Source organism: Microtus pennsylvanicus, chromosome 10 (genome assembly GCF_037038515.1).
Source record: "Microtus pennsylvanicus isolate mMicPen1 chromosome 10, mMicPen1.hap1, whole genome shotgun sequence".
Taxonomy (NCBI): Eukaryota; Metazoa; Chordata; class Mammalia; order Rodentia; family Cricetidae; genus Microtus; species Microtus pennsylvanicus.
This window is the reverse complement of record NC_134588.1, coordinates 80,433,682-80,456,143: the sequence shown is the minus strand read 5'-3', so window position 1 is coordinate 80,456,143 and position 22,462 is coordinate 80,433,682. Positions and strand designations below refer to the sequence as shown.

The window sequence follows — 22,462 nt, the reverse complement described above, 5'->3', positions numbered from 1 at the left end:
GCATTTGTTGTTCTTATGGAGGCCCCAGGTTCTGTTCCCAACACCTACACAGCAGCTTTTGGCTGTCTTAGTTAGGGTTACTGTTGTAATAAACACCATGACGAAAAGCACCTTGGGGAAAAGAGGGTTTATTTATTTGGCTTACACTTCATGATCATCCTGCATCACTGAGGGAAGTCAGGGCAGGACCTCCAAGCAGAAACCTGGAGGCAGGAACTGAAGCAGAGGCCATAGAGGCACAACTCACTGGCTTTCTCATGGCTTGCTTAGCCTGTTTTTTGTTTGTTTGCATATATATATATATATATATATATATATATATATATATATATATATATATATATATCAGGACCACCTGCCTAGGAGTTGGCACACCCCTCATGAGCCCTCCCACCTCAATCATTACTCAAAACGATGCCCTTCAGACAACCTGGGTGGAGGCATTTTCTCAACTGAAGTTCTTCTTTCCAGATGACGATAGCTTATGTCAAGTCCACTAAAAACTACCCTGGACAGGGAACATCTTAATTCCAAACCCAGGGGATCAGGCCCCCTCTTCTGGCCTCTGGACACTGCATGCACACAGTACGCATATGTACATGCAAGCCAAACACTCAGAGAATAAGAGTTTTTTTTTAAAAAAAAGATTTTCAAAATGTAATAAAAATGTTTAAAAGTAAGAGGGAAGGAGCAGGAACAACAGCTAAAGGCTGTCGTCTTCACGATGCATTTATTCCTGAAATACTCGCTGTCACAGTTTAAGATAGGCATAAACAGTGGGGTGCTATAAAGGGCCCTACAGTTTGTTTCAACAGCCATTTGATTCTCCGTGCACTCCACTCAGTTACTACAAAGGTTTCGTACTGAGCACACAGGTGAATGAACCTGTGGTTGCCCTGGGCTCTCTGCTTGTTCGTTCATGTGTCCAGTATTTAATGTCCTTGGTTTCCGCATGTGTAAAATGCTCTTAGTAATCTTCCTTCCTGTCGGGTCAGTGAGGACTGTGTATGGCTGTGGATGTCGATACTTCCTATGTAAGTCACATATAATAAGTCCCTTAGATACAGGGATGTGACTGTCACTTCTGAACAGCTTGAAGCAAGAGGGACCAATTCCCTAGCTATGGACACAACTTTGCCCCAACACATGTATATTTGAAGCTGTGTCGTCAAGACATCTGACAGATAATGAAGGACCTTTGCGCAGAGCTGAGAAACAGTGAGTCCTACATATGTCTTAGTTGGCTCCTTTAAGGACGTTTCCAGGCTGTGATATAGGAAAGGGACACAAGTGGAGGCCACTGGCCTCCACGGATGGAGACAGCACAGCTGGAGTCTGGGCGATCAAAGCACGAGGGCTTGCAGGGTGGTGCATGGAAAGATGGAAGGGCTGTAAAGAGACAGAGCATCCACGACAAAGCTGTGGACCTGTGACCATAGGCATTTGAGGAACTCCTGAGACTGAGGAAGGAAGGGTTTGAGGTCGTCATGTTCACCCTGACACACGATGGAGCGGAGCCTGTTCCCACCTGCCAGACTGGAGAGCCAGACAGCCATGGCACAGACACTGGGCATGACACCAGAGGACTTTTCCCTCCACAGGGGAACCATGAGCTCTGCCCTGAGCCCTCTAGGTTCCACAACTCTAACTTCAGCCGGGCGGTGGTGGCGCATGCCTTTAATCCCAGCACTCGGGAGGCAGAGGCAGGCAGATCTCTGTGAGTTCGAGGCCAGCTTGGTCTACAAGAGCTAGTTCCAGAACAGGAACCAAAAAGTTACGGAGAAACCCTGTCTTGAAAAATCTTAACTTCATCTCAGAGAAAGTTTCAAGAGTACTTACAGGAAGATAAAGTCCCCAGAACTCAGCCACTGAGAAGCCACAATGCCTGGCACCTATTCAAAAACATCAGGAATGCAAAAAGGCAGGAAAGTAAGGCCCAGAATGAGAGGACAAGTCAGACAGCTGGGAACAGCGGAAATGACACACATTTCAAGATGAGCAGACTGAGACATTAAAGCAGTTTTGTTTTAGCTGAATCCACTGTGTCCTAAGAGCTCCGTTGAGACATGAAAGAAACATAAAAATCATAATGATGATGAAAGCCCAAATCATAGTTTTGGAGTGCAAACCGTCAGTGTCTGAACTGAAAAAAAATAGCTCACGTGAACACAGAAGACAAAAGGTTGGTGAGCTGTAAGCAGTAGAAACCACACGTTTGCTATTATTTGGGACTTTCGTTTGCTTAGGAGAACAGGCTCTCCCCAGCCTGAAAATGTGTAGCCCGGGCCAGCTTCGTACCCATGAGCCTCCTACCTCTGCCTCCAGAGTACTGGGTTTACAGATGTGTGCCACCATGCCTACCTCTGTAGACATTACCTGTAACAGGTCACCACGAAATCCGTGGCTTAGATAACAGCTCAATCTGTGTAATGTCTGTGGTTCTCGAGTTTACAGATCTGGTTTAAGTAAAGGGGTCACAGTGCTGAGCACCTTTGGGAGTCTATAGGGGAGAAGCCAGCTTCTCACCCGCTCCTAGATGCTTTCCAGGTTCTTCAACTCCTGACCTCCCTATACCTTCTAGGCTGCCATGATTGATCAAGTCTTTTTAGTGTGTCATTTTTGGTTTGTATGCGTCCATTTTGTATCTGGTTTCTCCTTTGCTTTGAAAGGCCACTAGGTCTACACTGGGCCAATTAGCCATTTTGATTCCATCGGCAAAATTGCCACTCTTCTTTTATACAGCCTAACCTATGCATGGGTTCCAGATATTAGGATGGAAGTTCCTTAGAGAGGGGGCATTATTCTGCTGTAACGCTACCCAAAAATAAATGTATAGAGGAAAAGTTCTTAGCACAAACATCTCTCATCAGTGAGCCGTGGGAGGAGCTCCCTGATGTCTAGTTTACAAGTAATTGGAGTCACCGAGGGGTAGAGGAAAGGATGGACGAGCCTATTTGTGGCACTAAAGGCCAAAGGGCCTGAGCTTTGTGAACTCTACAGACTCATAAATCTAAGCAATCCAGTAAACCCCATTCACAAGGAACAGGAGGAACAAATCCAGAGTAAGCAAAGGAAAACAAACACAGGAAAGCAACTAACAGCACGGTGGCAAACTGCAGCCTGGCTGGCACGTTCTGTGATCAGCTCTCACAAGCATGCCCAGCCCTTCCCGCTCCCATCCTGGCCCTGCTGGCTCAGTACTCTTTCAGTTTGGCAGAGTGAAGGAGTTGTTGCACAGACTGTCGTAGTAATAAGAGCGGCGGGCTGTGTCCCAGGCACCCGGCCGCCCCCACGGCTAGCTTTACCTGAAATAATTACACGGAAACTGTATTCTTTTAAACACCGCTTGGCCCATTTCTATCTAGCCTCTTCTAGGCTAGCGCTCGCACCTGGACTAGCCCATTTCTAATAATCTGCTGTAGCCCACCAGCTGGCTTACCAGGAATGATCTTAACCTACGTCTGTCTGGAGTGGGACAATCATGGCGACTCCCTGACTCAGCTTCTTTCTCTCAGCCTTGCGCTTTTTCTCCAAGGTAACAGATCTTTTTATTTAAATTTTGAAGTCAAGGCTTTTTTGTTTGTTTGTTTGTTGTTTTTCAAGACAGGGTTTCTCTGTAGCTTTGGAGCCTGTCCTGGAACTCCCTTTGTAGACCAGGCTGGCCTCGAACTCACAGAGATCCACCTGCCTCTGCCTCCCAAATGCTGGGATTACAGGCGTGCGCCACCACTGTCCTAAAATCCTAAACTATTTACCATCTAACCTTTAAAAAAGCTTACTAGTGAGAAAAACAATGATCATAGTCCAACAAAAGGCTGTTTGATCGAGGTCAGTAACAGGAGCTTCGGTCTGGCAAGACTGACCTGAAAGAAAGAGACACAGGTGGCCATCCTCTCAAGGCCGCTGCGAAGGGGCGTGTGTACGCAGAGACCCTTCAGGCGCTAAAATGACCATGGACTATGACAAACAACTTTATGCTGGTTCGTTTAGTAACACAGATGAAGCAAATTCTCTATAAGTCACAAACACTTGCAGGTTAGAGTAGAAAACAAAATATATGTATTAAAGTGATTTTTTTTTGAGACAGGGTTTCTCTGTGTAGCCCTGGCTGTCCTGGGACTTATTTTTAGACAAGGCTGGTCTTGAACTGAGAGGTCTGTCTGCTTCTGCCTCCAAGTGCTGGGATTAAAGGCATGAGCCACCACCACCTGGCTCTTAAAGTGACTTTTAAACCCCCTTCCTATAAAGAAAGTGTCTGGGATAGGAGATGACACTCCTGAAGTCTACCAAACACTAAGAAATAAATAGTAAAAATTCTACACGAAGGCTCTCCCAAGAAAATTGAAAAGGAGAGACTCCTTAACGATCCTCTGAGGCCTGTGTTGCCTGGAGCCAAAGCTGGACAAAGACATCTGTGCTGGCTGGTTTTGTGTGTCCACTCGACACAGCTAGAGTTATCAGAGAGGAAGGAGCCTCAGTTGAGGAAAGGCCTCCGTGAGATGCAGCTGTCAGGTGTTTTCTCAATTACTTATCAATAGGGAGGACCCAGCCCATGGTAGGTGGTGCCATCCTCGGGTTGCTGGTCCTGGGTTCATAAGAAAGCAGGCTGAGCAAGCCAGGGGAAACAAGCCAGTAGGCACCCCTCTATCCCTCTATCCCTCCATGCCCTTTGCATCAGCTCCTGCCCTGTTTGAGTTTTTGTCCTGACTTCCTTCAGTGATGAATAGCATGTATACAAACAGATTAATGCAAAATTAGCCAGGAGAAGATGTTCCAGGAGTACAAGTCTGGTTTAGCATTTGAAAATCCACCAGCCTGCTTTATTAACACAACTAATAAATTAACAGGTTCATTTCAACAGATGCCCTAAAGAGCACTTTTAAACAAAAAGAGTGTCCATCATTGCTTAAAAGTTCCCCCACAAACTAGGAATAGAAGCGTCCTGCCCAATGTGGTGTGTCTTCAAAAATACATCAGCGTATGAAGATAAAAACCCGAGTGTCTTTCCTACATCATCAGAAGGAAGACAAGGCTATGTACTCTTCCTCACTTCTAGTCAGCCTTCAAGTGCTATTCTGTGCAAACTGACTGAAAGGCAAATGCAGGTACTCAGATGGGAAAGGAAGGAGTTAAGACCTCTTTACTCGGGGATAGTGCATCGACCACCAAAGAAGCCTGACAAAGCAGTGGGGGAGCAAGGTCAGCGGCAGCAGGACCATAGAAGCAGACTGCTGTGTACAGAAGTTAGCTCTAACTTGTAGGCCTAAATATTGACCCTAAACCATAAAACTGCTGGAAGAAAGCGTAGAAAAAGACTTTTAAACCACGAGTTCTTAGCTACAATAAAGAAACCTAAGTGATAAAAGGGGCGGGGAAAAAGGTAAATTGGAGTTTGCAAAATTAAAACCTTTTATTCTTATTCTTAGAAGTAAACCGCAAGAGGTTTTGTAACATTCAATGTTTTTTTTTAAATATTTATTTATTTATTTATTTTTCTGTCTGTATGCCTGCAGGCCAGAAGAGGGCGCCAGACCTCATTACAGATGGTTGTGAGCCACCATGTGGTTGCTGGGAATTGAACTCAGGACCTTTGGAAGAGCAGGCAATGCTCTTAACCACTGAGCCATCTCTCCAGCCCCCCCCCCGCAAGAGGTTTTGAACACACAAATCTAATGAACTTGCATTGAGAATATGCAAAAAACTTTTAAAAAACTCGGTCATGGAAATAACTTCTCCAGAAAATGGAGGAGGCGCTGGAGTTAGCCGTTAAGAGCACTGACTTCTCTTGCAGAGGACCTAGATTCAATTCCCAGCACCCGCATGGCAGTTACAACCATCTGCAACTCAAGTTCCAGGGGCTCCGACACTCTCTTCTGGCTTCCATGGACTCCAAACACACATGTGTTCAGGCCTAAATGCAGGCAAAACACCTATACATATAATATAAAATAAATCATCTTGAGGCTGAGGAGATGACTCAGTAGTTAAGAGCACTGGCTGCTCTTCTGGAGGACTTTGGTTTATGTCCCGGCACCCATATGAAAGTACATCACCTTCTGTAATGTCAGTTCCAGGGAATCTAAACACCGTCTTCTGGACATCATAGGTAACAGGTATGCAGTGGCATGCATATACACATTTGGGCACATGCATAAAATAAAGATAATATAAATATAAAAAATAAAGATCTTAAAAAATGGGTGAAAAGCCTGAACAGATGCATTTTTTTTTAACCAGAGAAGGTCCATGGGTGCCAATTAAGTAAATAAAATGATATCCAAAATATCCAACACAGTCAGTCATTCGGGAGATGCTAAGTCAAATCTCCACCTGCACACTTACTAGAACGGCTAAACACAAGAAAGCATTGATGAGGACACAGGAACTGGAATGGTGTTGGCTAGACTGGAAATAAATGGTGGAACCACTTTGGAAAACAGTTATGGACTGTTTCTTGAATAAGAATGCATGCTGAAGGATACATGTACATGAACATACATGAAGAAATACATGAACTGTATAACATGCAGACTCATGACACCCTGGGACAGGCCCCTGGCCAGGCATACGGCTCTGCACAAGGATGTCTGCCCACTTCTGAGATGAGCAGGCGCACATTTTGTAGAATGGGAAACGTATTGCACAGGTTACCTTCTTTAGGAAAAATGGATTTTAAAAAGAGAAATTCACAATTAGGTATGAAAACGACGTGCTGGTCAATTCCTGGGTCCGTGGGTCTCTGGGTCCCTTTCTTCGGGTCTGTGCTGCGATGCTGAGGTCATACAGAAAGCTTCTGGTGTCCTCAGGTTCTCCCCACCAAGGACCCTCACAGTCTGTGTGGCCCAAATGATGGGTAGCAGCCTCTACCAAGCTGCTCTGAGCGGACAGCTCACTGTCAGTGCCGTGACCATGTGTAAGGCCACCGCCACAGGAGCGGAGATGGGCCTCAGTTCCTTGCTCCCCACAGCGACGACTCTCATGTCTGGTCACTTTGGAAGCCCCAGCAAGCAGGGCTCGTCTGTCTGTACCTGGAAGTGTCTTGCTCGATACCCTGCTGAGCTTTGGGGGTCCTTCTGTCCACTGCAGTGTCTGTTGTCCCATGCTCCATGCTCATAACACCTTCAGCAAGGTCCATGTCCGCCATGGGTACAGCTCCCAAGGGAGTCTGCTCACCTCCCTCGGGCTGCTTGCTGTGGCCCTAACATGCTGACACTCTCTTAGGAGGTGGTGAGAAGCAGGGGTTGGTGGCCGGGCACCAGGACCTGGAATCTATGTCTCCATCTCTTAGGAACTATGAGCGCAGGCGAGATACTGAATTGGGCTGTGCCTCAGTTTCTCTGTCTATAAAATAAGAAGAAGAGTGGGCTAAGGGTATAGCTAGCTCTGGGGTAAAGTGGTAAGAGACCCTGATCCCTCAACATATACTTGGTAACTGCTTTCGGATCTTGTGAAGATGGGCCAAGGGTGGTTGTGTGCTCAGCAGAAATGTTCTGGAACTTTCCAGTGCTCAGAAGCATCTGTTCCCATCTGGGCTCTTTCCCTGGGCTGTAGTCCAGCAAGGGACAGTCCGGGCTAGTGATGTTCTCTGTCTACCTTCTCTCCCTTGGGCACAAGGTTGTTTCTGGGACTCATCCCCAGAACATTGTCCTGCGTAGGATCCTACCCTACACAAGGAACAATGTTTGGGGATGTGGAGGGTGAGGAAAACAACCTTAGAAATCCCTTAAATTGCCCACAGAGCTCAGCATAAAGTGGTTTTTAGAACATCCGAGCGATGAACTCACTTGCAAGGGCAACCTGGGAGCCAGTAGAGTTGCTGAGTGGAGAGTTAGCTCCAAGGAACCCAGCTCTCCTCCGCCCCTCCTGCCCTTTAGCCTGTAGTAGATGACTCCTGATCAGGCTTACCACCCGGCCTCTGTAACCTGCGTGGAACAGGGAATCTGGTGTGCGGGGAGGTCAGCTACACTAAGGGTAAATAAAGCACACAGTGAGTGTCAAACACAGTGGCTGACTTCACACAAAGCACAGTGAAGCCGTCTGAGGGACTGAAGCTCTCTGAGCTGCCCTGAGATAGGCATTTCTCCACAGTAGTGTCTGGTTAGACTTTTAATGATTTCGGTTTTGATATGGAAGCAAATGAACAAATACAAACAAACCAAAGTGAGAGCAAGGGAGGAAAAAAAGAAAAACCAGAAAGGACCCCCATGTGAGGTGTGGAAAGGGACTGGGCGCAAACTGGAAGCAAGAGCTGAGTTCCCAGGTGTCTGGAGGGGACCTCCTGTTCTGCACAGGGACCCTGCAGTAAATCTTGTCTGTCTGTCTTGCAGGTGGTGCTGGGGAGCGGGAGAAGGTGCCAGCCAACCCTGAGGCGCTCCTGCTCATGGCCAGCTCCCAGCGTGATATGGAGGACTGGGTGCAGGCCATTCGCCGTGTCATCTGGGCCCCGCTGGGCGGAGGTACTTCCCGTAGCTCGCATGCCCACCCTGTAGAACCCTTGTCTACAGGTAATCTTGTTCTCTTGCCCCAAACTCACAAGTTCTTTCTCAATTGGGACTTGCTGACTGCATCCTGCATGTCTGGTGGCCGCCTGCTCCTTCTGCTACTATCCTTGAAGTCATGCCTCCCACCTAGTACGTGGCCCCTTGGCAGGGGACACAAGCCACCAAATAGAGGCCTGTGGCCTTTACACGCTCGTCTCCTTCCATCTAGACACCCTGCTGAGTGCTCTTCCCCCAGACTGCAGGTGGGCTCCACACCACCCTGTGTTCATATCAATTCCTCAGTCTTCACCATTCCCCTTTCCTAGGCCTCCCTGCAACACTGGAACCCAACGCTGACCCCCATGTCCACTTCCTGTCCTTCATCTGCTGTTTGCTTGCTTGTTCATTCAAAGCGTTCAATCAGTAGCGAAAGATACCTGGTCTATTCCAGACACTCTGGAATTCAGCACTGAGCAAAGTCAAGCGTTGCCCCTGACCCCTACACCTTGCTGTCTGTCACAGTCTAGAGAAGACAGACAAGTACACATATCTGAAGGCATTCATGAACAAGAGACCCAAGGGGGCAGAGGGACTGACACAGCCCCAGAAGGGGCATGTGGACATTTGCTTTGGCCCATCACATCCTGCTTCTAGCGCCACCCACAGGCATTGAACCTTATGTTTGGACTGATCATGGCCTGGCTGCTAGTCACAATTTTTCCTTCATCAAGGGAAGTGCCAAGGCAGAAATGGTTCCTGAAGGTTCCTGGTTGCAAATGCCCAGTCACACTGTCTCACCCAGCCCTGTGTGGGGCTGGGCCTCAGGGGCCAAGAGAATGAGCGCCCGTTGTGTCATTGCTGGCTCAGTGCACTCATGGACAGCCAACAGCTGGTGCTGGCGTGAGTGGTTGCTCCGGCCGTGTGACCTGTTGTCCTCTTGATCAAGGCAGCCAGGACAACACAAGAGCCTAGCAGTTGCTAGTTAGTCAGATTCCTTATTCCTGGTGCCTTTGCTTATTTACAGGAAAATGAACATCAGAAGGAATGCTTGCAATCCAAGCCCCAGAACTTATCATTAGTGCCAACCGTGATTGTAGTGATTGTAACGGTGTTCGCACCTGCTGGCTGCCCAGGGAGAGTCAGTCCCCTGCCTCTTAGAAGCTTTTGTTTTGGGTTTGCTAATAGCCACCTTGGTGGGTATGAAGTGCTGTTTCATTGTTGAAACAAAGTGTTGCAAGAAGGCTAGAGGCAGCCAGGAGGATGTCTGGTGGGAAGCTGCCAGGACCCGCCAGCCCTGGCTGGCACAGGGGAGCATTGATGTGGGCCAGAGGAAGCTCTGGCTGAGAGTCAGGTGGTGGGTGAGTGCCTCCTGGTCCCCCTCCGGATATGGGCTTTAACTCCTCAGGGAGATAGGGAGAGAGCATTGGAGAGTTCTGAGGCAGAGAATGTGGTGATCTGACATGCAGTTTGGAGGGAACGTCTGTCTGCTCCTGGATAGGCAGGAGGGGAGGGGAGGTCCAGAATCTGGACTGTCTGTGCAGGAGTGCAGCGCTTCTCGTGGGCCTGGCTGATGAACTGAGCAGATTGCAACTCTGTTCAGGAACCAGGGGTGATGAGATCTCCAGGACTGAGTGTGAGGAAAGGAGGTGTGAACACTGACTCCAGGAGTCTTGCCGAACATCTTGCAAGGGTGGAGGTCAGTGACGGTGAAAGAGGTGCCAGCGTGGAGCAGACTGGCGGGGATCCTGAGAGCACGGCTCTGTCTGGGCACATTTGGGTGTGGGCTGTCTGTGAATCTGTATAGGCAGCTAAGGTAGGAGTCAGAGGGGATCACTTCTCCCAGGCACCATTTGCTCCATATCTCAGCCTCACCAAGAGACTCATGAAGACAGTCTTACTTCCAGTTCCAGTGATTGTCACCCTGCCAAGCCAGTGAGCCCGAGACTGGGCTTCGGTCATTTGAACCTGCTTCTGAAGCTGTGTGACCGTTCTAGTGAGACATGAAGGTTCAGACACCAGGTGGAGACTTCCCCATAGGCTTAGGGACAGGTGGGACAGGTTTACTGCATCCTCAGATCTCCTTCCAGGAAGCACTTAAGGCCCCTCCCCTAAAAGAGCCTCAGGAGCCCATGATCTGGATCTTCAAGTCAGGGGAGACAAGTGGCAGTCATTGCTCCAGGCTCCAGCCCCGGGCTTTGAACTGTCAGCCAGGAAAGCCAGGGCCAGAGCAACTGCTTTATCTGGGAGCTCCCCGCAGCAACCCCTGCTCAGCCACCTTTAACTCCCTCTCTGCTTTCTGCCACCCTGTCTTCCCTCCCTCCTCTGGCAGCCATTAACCAGTCTCCCCTCACTGTATGCTACACGGAGCTCTGCGCTCTTGCACACGCTGCTCAGAGGCGCCATCTAAGCTCAAGAACCCACCTGGCACCAGGCTGCTCACAGAAGAGAACCATCATCATGTATGGGCTCTCCAGCCCTGCTCCCCTCTCCCCCACCCCAGATGCTCCCAACCCAACAGACTAGAACTCAGTGAAGTAGAGCTGGTGAGGACCCATAAGCAGGAGGCAACTGCAAACCTCCATTCATCTGGGCATTTCCTAGGCTGGTAGGTCTAATTTAGGAACCTCCAGGTTGGGAAACTGGGGTTCAGATAGGAGAAAACAAGCCAGCACCATTGTCTACCCACCCTAGCGGGGAGTAGGAAGGCCACCCTTCCCACCTTCATACTGACCTGACAAGAGAGACTAGACACTTTGGATTCTACGCACTTTTGGATGAAGGACTTTAGCTCCATGCTCAGGTTCAGGGCCTACGCTGTTAGTCTCAGTGTCCCACAGCTCAAAACTTTGGGAGCGTGTGCTTTCCCCGGGGACACACGGGTAAGGATATACCCCTTGCCTTTTCCACTTCCTGGACTGGTAAGTCCCCTTATCTCCTCTTCCTCTTGTAGTTCAAGCACCCTGCAGTTACCCTGACAGTCCGTGACAGCCTTTCCACCCTCAGCCAGTTCATACCTAACCAAGCTGACCTCTGGCTGTATAAGGCGAGGAAGTCACCAAGACATGACATCAAAATACCCCATTTGGAATAAAGACAGGACGTGATTGAGACTCGCTCAGCCTGCCTTTATTTACCACTTTGATACTTTGATCGTTATGGATCTTTTTGCATTAAGATTTGAGACAGAGTCTATTATCTACATAGACCTGGCTATGATCAGTCTGAGATCAGGCTGGCCTCAAACTCATGGAGATCTATCCACCTCTGCCTCCTGAGTGCTGAGATTAAAGGCACGGGACACCACTGCCTGGCTCAAGGTGTGTTCTTAAAATTACTCAATGGGTTATCTTGGTTCTTAGAGCAGCTCTAAAGTTTCCTTCGGTGGTCATTACTCCCGGCTATATCCTACTAAACCTGAGCAGGTAAAGTGATGGTCCCTTGTGCTTCTACCTAGCTTGAGGAGGGGCCCCATTCCCCCAGACTCAGGGCTTTCTTCCTCCTTCTCTCCATCTCTCCATTCTCTGCTTCTGTCCACCTGCTTCCTGGTGTAGGCTGATCCTGAACACCACTCCGAACACACGATTGTGAGCTCTTCTAGACCAACCTTTCCAAAAAAGACGATTTTGGAATGATCTGTCGGTTCTCCGCTAGGAGACCCCAAGCAAATAGCATCCTATCTGAGGCTTCACAGCTTCTTGTAAAAATGGGTTGTTAATTATCTTTTAGATCTGCTGGGAGGAGACAAGGTCAAATCCAAGCCTGGTTTCAAGGAGGTAGGAGACCTGGAAAGCCTGGAGTGTGGGATCCCCTTTAGGTCGGGCATTAAGCTCTGCTGGCAAGGTGATTCAGAACCAGTTACCCAGTCCTCTCTGGCCTCCCTTGCACCTCCTGAAACTCGTGCCTCTGGGACCTTGGTCTGCTTGGGTGCTCCTAAAGCGGGGCCCCAGCTAGGAAATGATCGCGTGGGGAGCTGCTGCCAACTCAGGGCTCCTGATACAGCGGTGCAGAAAAGGGGTGCGCAACGGGAACTCCCAGCGCGGGGAGGCATCTCAGGCACTCGAGCCTCCCTCCCTCGCCCCGGGTCCGGCCCCGGGCGGCTCTGGCCGGGCAGGCGGCGGGCAAGACGCTACCTGTGCGCGTGCCGGGCATTCCTGATTCTGCTGCCGCGCCGCCGCGCCTGGGCGCGCCATGGGCCTGATGCCGGCTGCTCGGGCCTTCTCCAGCTGCCGCGCCTGCCCACGGCCGCCCTGCCGCCTGCCCTCCTGCTGCGCGCCCGCCGCCCCAGGTAGGGGCTCGACGGGAAGCGCGGGGCTTGGGGGGTGGGAGCTGAGGGAGAGTGGCCCGCATCACGGAGCCCGGGTATCCTAGAACCCCAGGGGGCTGCGGGGATGTATGTGCATGTTTGTGTCGGGGAAGAGGAACTGGGGATCCCCTATCCTTTCTGGCAGGGGTGAAAGCTGTTTGGTGAGATGGGAAACTACGTCTAGGAATTTAATATCTTCCCCATCCCCGACAGCAGGAGATGGGTCAAAAGCTGGGACTCCAGGGCCTGTTGCTGGCCTCTGAACCGCCACCAACCAGAGGAGGGAATAGGTTTGTCTTGGGGTTTGACTGGCCTTGGACAACCCCATTCTAGTGCCTTAACCTCTGGTGGTTTTCCAGCCATGCTGAGGGAAAGTTAGAAAGGATTTCACCCTCTTCCCAATCTGAGACTGTCTCAGAAAGCAAGACCTGAAATAGGAAAAGTCAGTGGTTCAATCAAAGTGGGGGTGGATGTTCCAGGAGTCGGTGCAAGGCAGGTTGCAGGTGGGAGTGGACCAAAGAGCAAGAAAAGTTTGTAGCTAAGAGGGAGACTGTAGATTTCCCCAAAGTTTGCAAACCTCTGGAGAATTGTTTTCTCGTTGTCCTCCTCCCACCCCACCCCCACCCCCGACTGTGGCCTCCTCTCCACTGGGGAGAGCCAAAGGCAGATAGACAGCAGCCAAGCCGACCTGCTGCCTCAGCTCTGGGACCAGATCCAGAGGGAATCCCAGTGGCCCCCCTTTCTTGCTGTGGCAGGACTCTGGCCCCCTCGCACCACCACCACCACTTCCCTTGAGGCACTAGGTGCCCTGTGTTGGTATTGTGTGTTCACCCGTGGGCATAGCTCCAGGACTCGGCAGGGAGGTTGAGGGTCACTTCCAGGGGGTTTTAGAATGAGCTCTGAGCAGCAGCTGGGGCTGGGGCTTCCACTCCTGCTGGAGATTCTGAGAGGTACTTACCGGAGGCACGTAGGCCAGGCTGGAAGGAACAGCTGGTCAGGCAGAAGCTGTGACCACAGGTCTACCCTGAGGAAAGCCATCCCGAGAGCTTCCTCTCAGCTGGCAGAGTGGGCGCTTTGTGACGACCGTAGGCCGGGACCTCTAGGAACCACGTACTGGCTGGGTTTCCAGCAACATGACAACCCTACTGGAACTGATTCTTGGCATATTTCCCCTCTGAGACTTGCCAGGAGGGCTTTGGGAGTTCAACAGGTGGGGCCAGGCCACACAGGGTCTGCCAGAGAGGCAGACTGTGGTAAAGAAAGCAGTGGGCAGGGCTACTGGAAAGGGAGGCTGCCTGAGGCCTGATCGTGGCTTGCCTACAGTGGGGGCAGCTGGCAAGGAAGAATCAGGAGGCTGAGCAGGAATGAGGTCTGGATTTTTCCTTTCAAGAGTCCAGTGGAAGAGGGGATGGCCTGGAAATGCGGGGCCATCCTGGGCCTTGGGGCACTCTGTGAACATAGATGCTACTTCACTCTGTAGATGGAGACAGAGGCCTGTGGTCCACTGGTTTAGCCAAATGTGCATCCAGGACCTGGGTCTCTTTGGTCTTATTACTTGCCCCCTCTGTCCCGACCTCCTGGCATCTGGGGCCGGTGCTCACATAACCTTGTCTCCCCTCCAGGCATCCTTCCTCATCCCCGCCCTCCAGCACCAGGTGTCTCCATCTCGGCTACTCCATTGACCCCTCGTCCCCTTCCTCATACTTGCTTGCTTCCTCTGTCACCTCCTTCCCCAAACCTCTTCTATTTTGAAGTGCCGAGACCTTGTGACTTTCCCATTGCCCCTATCTGGGGCCAGTGAGAATGTTCAGGAAGGCTTCAGTGGGAGGCAGGGTTGGAGGGGCTGTCACGGACAGACCTGTCAAGACTGGGTGTCGCCGTGCGGACAGATGGGCTCGTCTAAGTTTTGTGCCTAGGGGCTGGTGGAGGCCAGCAGGGCAGAGCTGGCCTGGCAGCCTGGTTAGTAAAGTGAAGATCGCAGCGGGTGGGGCGGGGAGCATGCTCACAACCCGGGATGACTCTGAGACTCCTGGTGTCGCTCACACATCCACAGCTTTGACTTTCTGGGGTTCTAACTTCCAGGGGCCACCTGAAAGTACAAAGTGGAAAATTCCAGAAGCAAACAGCTCATAAGTTTTAAATTGTGGGTTGTGATGAAATCTTGAACCCTCCCACTCTGCCGTGTCTGGGATATGAGTCATCGTTTTGGGGTGCTTGCTCTGTTTATGTCACCTGCCTATCAGATTCGTTGTCATGGTACTATAGTGCTGGTATTCATGCCGCCTTTGTCTTGTTCCACAATGACCCAAGCATGAGGAGCTGCTCCTTTAAGTGAAAATGCTGAAGTACAAAAAGATGAGTTCAGATATGGGGTGCAGGGAGCAGGGCATCCACGGAAGGGACCTTCCGTTCTAGTGTATTGTTAAAATTGTTCTGTTTTGCCAGCTCCTTAGTTCAGGCCCTAAAGAGACAGGTGGCTATCAGTGGTGCCTGTTAGCACACCAAAGCAGCGCATGCCGCCACCAGGCTCCCTCAGTACCACAAGAAGGCCGCGTCCTATCTTTCCTCACCCTGTGCTCCACCCTAAACTTTTCCAGCTCATGGGCGTCCTTCCCCAAGCGCCTCACTCGCCCCTATTAACTCTGCTGTTTTAGGTATGCCCTTTCTTTTGTTCCCCTCTCATCCCCTCCCTCTTGCCCCTCCTGCCCCTCCTGCCCCTCCCACCCCTCCCTCTTGGTCCCCTTTGCCTTCACTCCCTGTCTCCTTCTCTCTCTTCCCCTCTCTCCTCTCGTGGCCAAGTGCAGTCTATTGGCCACGTTTGCTTTGTCTCCGGGCTCTGGACTCTTCCGGATGCCTCTGGCTGTTCGCTCCCTTATAAAATAAAAATCTTCCCTCAAGCGTACTATGGAGCAGTCGTGATCTCCTTTTCTACGTCTGGTGCCAAAATCCTCAGTTTACCCTTAGATCATGCATGTTCTACTTAGGGAATGGTGTTGTCTACATTTTCCCTGGGGATCTGGGTTTGCTTCCCCTGAGAATAGGAGGACTTCTGCTCTTAGAACAGGGCCAGGCACGGACATACAGTGAGAGGCGGATGCCTAGGACCCGGGGAGCAAGGAGGCTGGTTGGACTCACCTGAGCTTTGTGAGTCTGTGGAGAGAATTTGGCAAGTCTTCTGTCTTCCTGACTGGTCTCCAGTCACTGGGAGCTGAGGCCGGGAGCTGAGTCCAGTGACTTGGGACAGGCAAAAGCACTGCATTGTGTTTGTCCTTCCCATAATCTCAGTCCTTCACCTCTGCCCGTGGCCCTGCAGAAATGAGTGTCTACACTGCTATGGCCCTGGGGGTGGGAGAAGCAATGGAAACAGAAGGCCTTGCATGTGCACCGGTGCTGTGGGGTTTTAGTTGAAGATGTGTTTGCAATCGTTTGTGCTGTGGCGCATTTGTTTACCGATGCAAAGGTGTGTTGCAGCCTTCGATGTCGCATTTGTGTAATTTTGTAAAGCTGAGTTCTTTTGCCTGCTGCAAACACCTGATTTGGTCTGCTAAAGAGCTGAATGGCCAATACCTAGACAGGAGAGGGATAGGCGGGGCTTCCAGGCAAAGAGAATAAAATTGGAGGAGAAATCTAGAAAGGGAGAATGGAGAACAGGAGGAGAGGAGGATGCCAGGGGCCAGTCACCCAGCCACACAGCCAGCCGTGGAGTGAGAGGGAAAGAAAGATATAAAGGCTAAAGGAAGGCTGAGAGCCCAGAGGTAAAATGTACTTACAGAGAAATGGGATAATTTAAGTTAGAAAAACTAGCTAGAAACAAGCCAAGCTAGGGCCGGACATTCAAAAGTAAAAGTCAATCTCCTTGTATTTATTTGGGAGCTGTGGCAAGCCCCCACAGAGTAAAAAATAAAGCAAAACAAAACAAACAAACAACTAGACATGGGCATGACTGTGTGGAAGTTGACCCTGGTGAGGTTGAGGCGTGGGCAAAGCTGAAGGAAAGGTCCATATGGGTGGTGGGGAGGAGGCAGGTGCCAGGCCAAACTAGCCGCTGCCCCACCTGGGGACACTTCCTCTGTGTGTTCCATGACTGCTCATTTGACGTAATGGTACTTCTGGTTACAACAGACATGACTTCCCGTGGCTTCCTTCTGTGGGCTGGGACGCCTTCCCCACTTTTCCAGACTCTAGTGTCATTTGGGGAGGCCTGTAGTCACAAATGCCTCAAAGCAGGAAGCAGCCGAGGTGGGTGGGAGGCAGCAGTGGGTTTCTGTCAGAGGTACTTTTATCACGCTTGCCTTGTGGAGACTTAGAGCTGTTGCCGCCGTAAGCACAGATATTTCAAGAGAAACTCAAGAGCTGGGGTACAGCTCAATGACAAAAAGCTTACGTAGTGTGTGCACTTCGAAACAAAGAAGGAGAGAGGGAGAAAAAAAAGCTAATTTAAAAAATGTTCCACACCCCCTCAAAAAACAAAACAAAACAGGTAGTGGTGGCACATGCCTTTAACCCCAGCACTCAGGAGGCAGAGGCAGGTGGATCTCTGTGAGTTCAAGGCCAGCCTGGTCTACAGAGTGAGTTCCAGGACAGCTGGGACTGTTTCACAGAGAAACCCTGTTTTGAAACCCCTCCCCCCAAAATAAAACAAAACTTTTCAACGTGACAGGAGGAGGTAAATTTGTGCATGGGTGACTGAGTCCTGAGAGGGAAAAAGCAGCGTCTCTGTGTCCTTGGACCAACCAGCTCTGAGCGCAAAGGCTAGAACACTGTTCGGCCTGAGTCTGGCCTGCTTTGAGCTACCCAAGTAGACATCTTGTCCCTGAGCTCCAGGCGCTCAGCCTTCCCCAAAGTCACAGTCAGGGAACTAGCCTGCCAAGTCCCAGAAGAGGGAGGTTTCCATCTTTTCCAGTACGACTTCTTCTGCTGTGACCTGATGGTCCCTGTCCATGGGACCTGCTGCTGGGCGCCTCCATCTTCATGGTCGTGACAGAAGAGCTGGGATGTTTACTGCATCCAGGGCCACACTGAATGGGCTTCACTTGGACCCTGCCACAGGCACACACAAGTTGACATGTTCACATGCACAAAGAAAATCCCAACGTGTGTGCGTATGGTGCACACCTTTCCCTGAGAAGGCATGCGGAGCAGGGGCATCTTCCTCACCAGCTCTGAGTGCTTTATTTCCAGATCGTGCAGTTTAAGGCTCAGCATTTGCAGTGCTATTTTGTGACAGGGTTTCTCTGGTAGCCCTGGCTGTCCTGGTAGCTCTGTAGACCAGGCTGGCCTCGAACTCACAGAGATTCGCCGAGTGCCGGGGTTAAAGGCGAGCGCCACCACTCCTCGACTGCTTCATCTTAAAGTTCAGATGGCGGTGGAACCATCCTTCCCTATCTTTGAAGCTGTACCCCTGAACAGTTATGTCCACCTCCCTCCCAGTCCCCAGCGACCACTATTCTACCTCCTTTCTCTGAGAGTGACAATGTAGGAATCCTTACCAGTTGGTCACACAGCTTTTGTACCTTTGGGAGAGCCTTATTTTGCAGTGTCTTCTGGATTCATCCCTGTCGTAGCCTCTCAGAATTTCTTGATTTTGCAGGGCGGAACCACGTCTCATTGTGCAGGCACAGCGCGAGTGTCCCCCACCTTGCGTTGCTGTTTGCAAAGCTGCTGTGCACGTACACACACACACACACACACACACACACACACACACACACCTACCTTTGACATCCCACTTTCAGTTCTTTTCCCTCATCTAACCAGCACTGGCATTGCTTGCACAGTAATTTCAGTACTCAGTTCACTGAACTGAGATACCACACTGCATGGATGGATATCCCAGCAGCACCATCTCCTGTCTCTGCTAATGGTGCACAGTGCTTCATTCCCCTACCCCGAGCAGTGCGTAGCCTTTCGGTTCCTCTTCCTCCCTGCCCGCTCTCCCTGGTTTCTCTTCTGATGACAGTAGCCTCTGAGGGATGTGAGGCAATGTCTTGTAGTGTTGTTCTTCTTCTTCTCCTCCTCCTCTCTAGTGTGTGTGTGTGTGTGTGTGTGTGTGTGTGTGTGGAGGGCAGAAGGCAACCTTGGTTGTCTCTCCTTGTTGGGGACAGGGTTTTTTCTTCACTACTGTGTATGACAACATAGCTGGCCCAAGTTTTTAGGGCTCCTCCTATCTCACTCTAGGAACATGGGATTACACATGGGTGCTACTGTGTCCAAAGTTACACGGATCTGCACTGAGGTCCTCACACTTACGTGTAGAGGCTTTACCTACTGAGCTGAGCTGGTGCCCCGGCACTCACTGCATCATTTTGATGAATGAGGTTGAATGGGACGATGTTTTGATGAATGATGTTGAATGGGATAATGTTTTCATGAATGATCTTGAATGGGACAATGTTTTCCACATCAGTGTGTCGACAGTCTTGTCCCGTGAGCTGTCCTGTGCCTCCCTTTTACAGCAGTGCGCAAGGAACTGACCCAAGAGGGATCTGCTCATTCTCATGTGCCTGGACATGGCATGGTTTCCCATCCGGAGCGAGTTCCAAATCCATGAACACAATTCAAATATATGCCCCCTGAGGCCATTTTCTCCTGGCCTGAGCAAACTCCACAAGCCAGGCTAGCTGCGCTAAGAGCCCCGCCTAGCCACTTGGGGGTGCCCTCCCAGCGTCTAATCTGTACCCTTGGAAAGAGCCTCCTTTGGTACCCACAGCCTTCTCTGCCTTCAGCTGTCCCAGACACCCTTCACCCGCCATTGAGCAGAGCGGCAGAGGAATCTAAACAGTCTCTTCCTGTGTCCAGGGATCTTTGGGCAGCGGCTGGAGGACACAGTGCACCATGAGCGGAAGTATGGCCCTCGCCTGGCACCTCTGCTGGTGGAACAGTGTGTGGATTTCATCCGGGAGCGAGGACTCGGTGAAGAGGGGCTCTTCCGTATGCCGGGTCAGGCCAACCTGGTGAGGGACCTGCAGGATTCCTTCGACTGTGGGGAGAAGCCTCTGTTTGACAGGTGAGCTCTGAGAGAGACAGGGCAGGAGAGGTGGGGCCGGTTGGTAAGCCTGCTATAGTTTCCCCCTTGACACCAGCTTCTCTGAGCAGAGCCTGCCTGGTATGTCGGCTGCCCCTATGACTCATGCACGTTTATCTAGTCTGCTCAGAGGACGGACTGCCAGTGCAGAGTCACGCTGGTCCCCTGGTCTTCTTGAGGTTGTCTGCCACAAACAAGGTCAGCCATGTGGTAGTGTTCGCAGCTCTTTTCTGACCCTGGTAGAGGGAAGAAGGCCTCAGCTGGCTGCCAGGCCGGCATGGCTTAGACACAGCTGCATCTTGGAGTCCAGGCTTCCTGCAGTGTGCCTCTTAGCTCTGCCTCTTCTTAGTGACCCAGCCCAAGCTTCCACAGTGGTATGGTACCTAGCAGCTGAGTTCCATCGCAGTCGGAAGACAATTGCTTCTGCCCGCCTTGGATCTGTGCTCATCACTGGGGCTTTCCCATGGCTACTACGTGGAAACTACATCCACTTCCCTGGGCCTGATAGTGGGGGAGTGGGGCTTGCCTCTCCGTGGGGTTGTGTGGGCTCGCTTCTCTCTGCCAGCATCCCACTCAGTACAGATCTGTTTTGCATAGAGCTCTTGTATCAAGCCATGAAACCAAACCAGGCATCCATAAAGCTGCCTTTTCTGACATCTTCCCTCAGACAAGGATCCTTCTACCTCAGGACAAACCAGCCCTGCAGTGCCCACAGCCCTGGGCTTTCCTGGTCCTACAGAGTGTAACACTCATCCATCCAGTTTCTTCCCAGAACCATGGCCATAGCCAGAGCTGTGACATTTCTTTCCTTACCTGTGGCCCTCAGGACTAACCACGGGGCATTGGAGTCCCTTTACCTGGAGCCTTTGAATGCCTGTCCATAGTTTGTAGAAGCTTGTGGCTTATTCTCCATCTCTGCCAGACAGTTCTTGTCTCTCCTGTAGGCCTCAAGGGTTAGAGACTGCTTCCAGCAATCGCGGTCTTGGTAGGACCTGGGGGCAGGGGCTTTTAGAAACTTCCCGGGGTGAGACACCCTGCTGCAGTGTTAGACACTGGAAAGAAGTCAGACCTCGCACCGCCGTATTCAAACTCCCTGGGGTTTCCTGGCAAGGTACCGAGCCTTCGGGCCTAACCCACCCTCTGGTGTCATCATCTTGTCATGCCTCCTGTTTTAATGCATGGTGCCAGCTGGGCCCAGTTTGGCGCCCATCCCTGAATTCAGTTCTGTAGACCTGCATCTCAGCTTGGGCAGCATGACAAGGCCCTTCCTCCAGGCCGTGACCTAGGAAGAGGTAGTGGGCAGTGGGCAGTGAGCATCAGCAGCTTGGCTTGTGGAGGGAGGTCAGGAAGCCCACATGTGTGGATCTTGGGAATGTGTGGTCATATGGAGGCCATAATATCAAATGTCTGCCAAAAGGACCCAGGGCTTTAGGATGCCAGCATGGTACATGGCCAAATGTCACCTTATTAGGCAGCCAAGATCTGCTGGCCCAGGTGTAGCTTGAAGTGCCACCTTGGAAGGGGTGCCAGCTGTGGCCAGAACTGTCCCACAGAGTCAAGGCAAATAGGAAAAGGGAGAGTGAGCCTGAACTGGGAATACCCTTGAATACCCCGGCCCCGGCACACACATACACTTTAGCCTAGGCGTCTCTGAGCCCATAGTGGAGAGTAAGTCCAGTTGTGGCCATCCATGGCCCTAGAGATGGAGCAAGGCGCTGAGACCAGAGGCAGGAACTTGACCTGTCACCTGTCCAGCCAGTGCTGGGTGCTGCTCTTTGCAGGAAGGTCAGCCCTGGTGGGTTCCCTCTGATATAGATTCCCCAATTCAGCCAGGGTTCATCCCGGGAACTAAGCAAGCTCAAGCAAAGACTTGGCTGTACCGTATGAGAGCTTCCTGTGAGCTGATCCGGGTCCCAGGTGATTCCTTCTACCTTGAGCAGCTGTTGTGAGAGGACCAGCCATGCGCTGTGGCTTCTGCAGCAGAACATCTGCCAAGTCGCACACCGTGAACACAAAGCAGAATTCTCATTGTGAGAGGACCAGCCATGTGCTGTGGCTTCTGCAGTAGAACATCTGCCAAGTCCCACACTGTGAACACAAAACCGAATTCTCTTCGCCCCTTAGACACTAGACTGGATTTGAGCCAGTGATGTGAGGCTGGTGAGTAGATCCAAGTTGAAACTTCCGGTCTCTCTGTCACACACACCACCACCACCCCCCACCCCCCTCCCGTGCAAGGGTCCTGCCTTCTGTGCTTGCAGGCAGCCTGGGTCTGCAGCTGGCTATATGCACACACCTCGACCTGAGACCGGGTACTGGTCTCATGGGAGGTCATAGCGTACGTGTTAGTCCTGCAGCTTCCTGGGGTCGCGTTCTCACTCATGTCCCCCTTTTCACCCCAGCACCACAGACGTGCACACAGTGGCCTCCCTGCTGAAGCTCTACCTTCGGGAGCTCCCAGAGCCCGTCATCCCTTTCGCCAGGTATGAGGACTTCCTCAGCTGCGCCCAGCTGCTCACCAAGGACGAGGGGGAGGTCAGTGCCTCCCGGGACACATCCTGGGGGTGGGCTGGGGGGGGGCAGCAGGCTTGTGGAGTCAAGATTTGTCAGTGGCACATGGGTCCTGACTGCAAGGCTGCTGTGCGCGGCAAGGAG

General features: G+C 51.3%; 1 protein-coding gene across 10 annotated transcripts in view; it reads left to right on the top strand.

Annotated features, from left to right (window-relative positions):
* Arhgap22 (Rho GTPase activating protein 22) overlaps window positions 1-22,462 on the top strand; it is a 156,830-nt gene that overhangs the window by 126,673 nt on the left and 7,695 nt on the right. For 5 of the 10 annotated variants that reach the window (XM_075988743.1, XM_075988742.1, XM_075988744.1 and 2 more), the window contains 3 exons: window positions 8,328-8,456; window positions 19,582-19,789; window positions 22,210-22,342. In XM_075988743.1, the coding sequence (XP_075844858.1) occupies window positions 8,328-8,456; window positions 19,582-19,789; window positions 22,210-22,342 (470 nt within the window). Of the gene's footprint in view, window positions 1-8,327; window positions 8,505-19,581; window positions 19,790-22,209; window positions 22,343-22,462 lie in introns of all 10 variants that reach the window. The other 5 variants (XM_075988740.1, XM_075988741.1, XM_075988748.1 and 2 more) reach the window with 2 other exon arrangements.